Here is a 5,831-nt window from a genome sequence, read left to right on the forward strand (position 1 = left end):
TTTGGTCTCAGACTTGTCTCGGCCTCACTAGTATTTGGACTCAGACTTGTCTCGGTCTCGGCCACTGGTCTTGCCAGATATGGCTTCTGGTCTGGACCGAGTCCAGGTGTCTTTTATTATGTTGATAATAATATTGGAGGGAAAGTGAAACCCAAAATGATTGTCTTGATACTGTCGTGCATAAGACCTTTTATTCTGACTCAGACTTGAACCTTTTTTGGACTCTGACTTGTCTTGGACTCAACTGGTCCTGGTCTTGGACGTGTCTTGGACTCGACTAAGGTGGTCTTGACTACCGCCCTGGGAAATTAGGTGAAATGAGTCTGACTGAGTACAGGAGACATTTTGTGTCAGAACCAAACGTCTATGTTGACGCGCTGGGAGTGAGAATGTGTCGCCTCGGAGATATTACCGGTTCCGTTCTGCAAAGCCCAAACCGAGCCTGAAGCCCCGGTTCTGCACCTGCAGGTTCACCCACCCCCCGGGGACCTGACCTACGATCTGTACAGATGGAGCTGCAGCTGCAGCGGGACAGTAGCTGAGTGTAATTCTTGTCAAACCAGAGAAGTTAAAATTCCTCCAAACACTGAACACGAGGACAACGGACCTCACGCAAGAACCTGTGACGGGACGCTGCGTTCAGAGTTCACTCTCTGGCTTTATTGTTCCACCAGCTTCAGCTTCACATTTTGTTATCTTTCCACCATGCACGTATGTATATATGTTTATATGTCTATTCATGTGTTTTTTGCTTGTGTATATACAGTATGTGTATATTTATATATACTGTATATGTGTGTTGTTGTCTTTGTGAAGTAAGTGCAAACCGTGTCTGCTTCTTAAAATGCTTTCTAAAATAAATTAATTGAATTTGCAAACTTGAAACTCTCGGTGCAAATAAATCTGTTCAAGCTCTGACTTATAGATGCACTTTCACTCTCTGGCTTTTAATTGTTTTTAACCTATTTTTATTTGATTTCACGAGTTTTAACTTGTTTCTATTCAGATTTTGTTATCTTTTCACCACGTGTATATATGTATATTTATGTGTTTTATGCTTGTGTGTATTTGTTTTTGTCTTTGTGAAGCAAGTGCAAAATGTGTTTTCTTTTTAAAGTGCTTTATAGAAGGGTATAAAGGGATAGGAGTACATAAGTTTTACTTCTTCCCTTCTTCTTTCTGCATGTGTAAATAGAGGTTTTTAAGTTCTGGAGTTTTATTTTGCTGTTTGTTTTTTGATTACTATTTTTTCTGATGTTTTATTATATTTACATGTTCAAAATAAAGATATAAATCAACCAATGAATAAATGAAAGCTACTAGGGGTGAACAAAAAAAATCAATTCACATTCAAAATCGATTCATAGAATCCGAAAAATTGATTCATATTTTTATTTTATTTTTCCATTTTTAATAGCGTGTACACTACCACATATACATGCTGTCAATCATTTTTTAATTGAGAATCATTTTTCAATCAAAAATCGATTTTGAATCAAATCGCGAGCCTAAAAATCAATATTGGATCGCGACATTTTCTGAATCGTGCGCCCTTAGCGGAAACATTAGCTGTCTCTTCTGATAAAGATATAAAAGAACTTAAGTTCCAGTCCTTCAGACTAGGAGGTCGCCCCACAAACATATCGCACTTACAAAGACAAGATTTACAACAAAGGTTTCATTTTGTCGAATTCATAACATTGGACGCTTCCAGTCCACGCTGAAGTTAGTCATGGTGTTCCACAAGGCTCTATGCTTGGCCCAGACTCATTTTATAGTTTATATATATATATATATATATATATATATATATATATATTATATATATATATATATCCAGCAGTCAGATTCACTGTGTTAACTCTGAAGGAAAACTGCACATGGGGGGCTTTGAGACATTTTGAGCATGTTATTAGGCTAAAAACACATTTATAACTTGCCCTGTTGAAGCCTGTTGGTGCTAACGCTAGCAGGAGGATAACTCGTTGTAGACAGCACCGATTGGTTAGTTTCTCTCTCTACTGACAGACCTGATTGGTTAGTTTCTCTCTCTACTGACAGACCTGATTGGTTAGTTTCTCTCTACTGACAGACCTGATTGGTTAGTCTCTCTCTACTGACAGACCTCCAGACCTCCAGCGTTACAACAACGGAGCTACGTGTTGAAATTGAGCAGAATTCTCCTTTAAAGAGCTGGGTTTCCCAACTGTTTGCTGAAGTCTCTCGAATGAGAGACGATGAAACCCTCAGAGCACCTTTAAACCAGTCCGGCTGCCCTGGAATTGAACCCTTCCAAGGATAACTATGACATAGACATGAGTTGTTTTGGGAGACAAAAAGACCACTTCTTTATTTCAATCATATAAAAGAAAAAACTGTAGATTGGGGGCAATTTGGGAATTTCACACTTTCACTTACGAATCTGTCAGTACGATTGGTTCTTGCGTGAGGCCCAATAACCCTGCTGCCTTTTAGCTAAACGCTACCCTGATACAGAAGTTTTTTTTTCCCATCACCCCCTGGTACACAGAGCATGCCTGGTTGTATGTCATGCAACCCCAATAACTTTGAATAAAGACATAACAAACGGAGGAAACACTGCTGTTACCACTGCAGTGAAAATGCATCGATGACACCCCCGCAGCCCTTAAGGAGACCTCCAGACCTGCCCACCAACACCCCAATCCCATCCCAAAATGGCCGCCACCCATCCCGGCCCCCTCCCTGATGGTAACGTCATGACACAGACAGAAGTAGGGACACTAATGCTCCGGTGTGGAAAAGCTCAAAGAAGAGTATATGTTTGACACAGAAGACAAAGAAGGAAGTTGGAGGGTTTCTCTGCTGGCGGGGGGGTCTACCCGGAGGCGTTGATGTACAGCTGACTCTGCAGGATGTAGTCTATGACGGGCTGACTCAGGTAGTCCACCACATGGCCGTCTCCGTGCTGCAGGGCCAGTCTGAGGGAGGGACACACATTCACTCAGTGTGGACATTTCGTATTTTACATTTAACCTGCTAAAGTCTTCGTCAGTGTCCTGTATCAAATCTATAAGTATTACAGTAGAAATCACAGTAGTCTAAGTATTACAGTTGAAATCACAGTAGTCTAAGTAATTATTACTGTAGAAATCACAGTAGTCTAAGTTTTACTGTAGAAATCACAGTAGTCTACCTATTACAGTAGAAATCACAGTAATCTAAGTATTACTGTAGAAATCACAATAGTTTAAGTATTACAGTTGAAATCACAGTAGTCTAAGTATTACAGTAGAAATCACAGTAGTTTAAGTATTACTGTAGAAAAATCACAATATAGCCACTATGGTACTGTAAATACTACAGTAAACTACTGTATTTTAACTTTTTAATCTTACGTCACGTTTAATTGTTTTGTATTTTTACAATTAATACATAAAGTACTGTAAATGGAAGTACCTTTAGTACCTTTACTGTAAAAAGAATTCACAGTAACGTGACTATTGTTACAGTAAGTTACTGTAAATTTGAAGTTTAATTCGTTTTAGTGTACACATTCAGACATTTAACACAGACATTGGATGGACACAGTTAGCTCTGTGGCTGCAACTTTCCTCAAACACCAACTAACCCCCACTCTTATGGTTTTGGTTTTATATCCTGTTTCCTTTTCCTTCTCCGTGTTTCCTCCCTGGTCTCGAGTCCCCCCTGAGTGTCTGTATGTTCTGTTTCCTGTTTTATTTTGAAGTCTGGTTTCTGTCTCGTCTTGCCTCTAGATTTACTTTGTGTGTCTTCCCGCTCTTGTGATTACCTGATGTCTTCCACCTGCTTCCCTGCCCTACTGTCACCTGCCTCTCATTACCTCGTTACCTCGTTACCTCGTTACCTACGCCCATCACACCCACCTGCTCTTGGTGGAGCTGACGATGGACATCGGGTGGCTCGTCCCGTCTTTCACCACCGTGATGTTGTCCTGGAAGGAGACAGATATGAGATGAGACAAAGAAGGTGGACGTTTGTCTTCCTTACAGGGGTTAACCATCCAGAGTTTAACTGCAGGTTCTTATCGGCTGTAAAGCCGTTGGATGGAAATCATATTCACCAGATTTAATCACGTGAGTTTTTTTTTACCCAACTTCAGATACTTCGATAGACGAGTAGATGGAGACTTAGCGTGAGATATTAACCTTGAACTTGCGGAGGATGGAGGAGTGATTCATGATCTTCTCTGTGTCGGCTCCATCACGAGGAACAACCACGATCCCAAAATCTCCCACGATCACCTCCATCTGATACCCACAGAAACACAAGCGCCAGTCACTCAGTCCGAAGGCGATAACATGACATACTGTATATTTCATATATATATGACATCAGCTGGTCTGAATCCATCCATCTCATAATGATTCTCATGATTGCTCGTTTAGGAGAAGTGAACTTTGACTCACTAATCATAACTGCTGATAAAAGAAACCATCTCGACAGAGCTGAAAGAAAAGAAGACTATTATACACTGGATTAAATACATTCCAGTGTATGATAGTCTAGTAAATTGTTCCCTTTTTGAATTACTAATATTTCCCTTAAAGGGCAACTTTCTTTTTTTCAATCTGGACTCAATTTTCCCATGTTTTGTGTGTAAGTGACTGATAGGAACAACAATCAGGTAGAAACAAGCTGTAATGTAACCCTACAGGACAGATGTTCAGCATCAGTTAGCGCCCATTAAAAGACTCAGATAATTATGAAGTGTGTGACAACATTATGGGATGGATACCTACAGAGATAACCCTTTTAGTGAAAGAGTAAGATCCTTTTAGTTTAACATGAAACAGAAATCACCATCACCAAACCCACCAGACTCCATGTAAATAATCACTACTTTTAGCGTGTATAGAGCAGCATATCTCCACCAGACTCCATGTAAATAATCACTACTTTTAGCATGTATAGAGCAGCATATCTCCACCAGACTCCATGTAAATAATCTACTTTTAGCGTGTATAGAGCAGCATATCTCAACCAGACTCCATGTAAATAATCACTACTTTTAGTGTATATAGAGCAGCATATCTCCACCAGACTCCATGTAAATAATCACTACTTTTAGCATGTACAGATCAGCATATCTCCACCAGACTCCATGTAAATATCACACTACTTTTAGTGTGTATAGAGCAGCATATCTCCACCAACTCCATGTATATAATCACTACTTTTAGCGTGTATAGAGCAGCATATCTCCACCAGACTCCATGTAAATAATCACTACTTTTATGTGTATAGACAGCATTCTCCACCAGACTCCATGTAAATAATCACTACTTTAGCGTGTATAGAGCAGCATATCTCCACAGACTCCATGTAAATAATCACTACTTTTAGCGTGTATAGAGCAGCATATCTCCACCAGACTCCATGTAAATAATCACTACTTTTGGCGTGTTTCTGTCCACTTTGAATGTAGTGTGTTTTACGCTGATAAAAGTAGTGATTATTTACATGGAGTCTGGTGGAGATATGCTGCTCTATACATGCTAAAAGTAGTGATTATTTACATGGAGTCTGGTGGGTTTGGTGATGGTGATTTCTGTTTCATGTTAAACTAAAAGGATCTTCCTCTTTAACTAAAAGGTCTATCTCTGTAGGGATCCATCCCATAATGTTGTCACACACTCAATTACATCATTCAAGCCCTTGGATTCCTTCACTGTCTCTTCTAACAGCTAGCATTCATATTAGCATGATGTTTCGCTCGTTAGCAGTGTGAGAGAGAACAACGCTGCATGCTAACGCTTTCTTTTTGCAGTGTGTTTTCCTTTGTCCCGGCCATCGTAATGACCCGTCGGGTT

At 39.9% G+C, this 5,831-nt stretch overlaps 1 protein-coding gene across 1 annotated transcript in view; it reads right to left on the minus strand.

The window, feature by feature from the left end:
• nmnat2 (nicotinamide nucleotide adenylyltransferase 2) overlaps positions 1 to 4,268 on the minus strand; it is a gene marked incomplete at its 5' end in the record, with an annotated part of 5,931 nt that extends 1,663 nt beyond the window's left edge. Inside the window, 3 exon segments of the mRNA XM_032528400.1 lie at positions 1 to 2,960; positions 3,885 to 3,952; positions 4,167 to 4,268. The exon segment at positions 1 to 2,960 is cut by the window's left edge and continues 1,663 nt beyond it. Coding sequence (XP_032384291.1) covers positions 2,858 to 2,960; positions 3,885 to 3,952; positions 4,167 to 4,268 — 273 coding nt within the window.
• Positions 4,269 to 5,831: the final 1,563 nt, after the last annotated feature.

Source organism: Etheostoma spectabile, chromosome 10 (assembly GCF_008692095.1).
Source record: "Etheostoma spectabile isolate EspeVRDwgs_2016 chromosome 10, UIUC_Espe_1.0, whole genome shotgun sequence".
NCBI classification, from domain to species: Eukaryota; Metazoa; Chordata; class Actinopteri; order Perciformes; family Percidae; genus Etheostoma; species Etheostoma spectabile.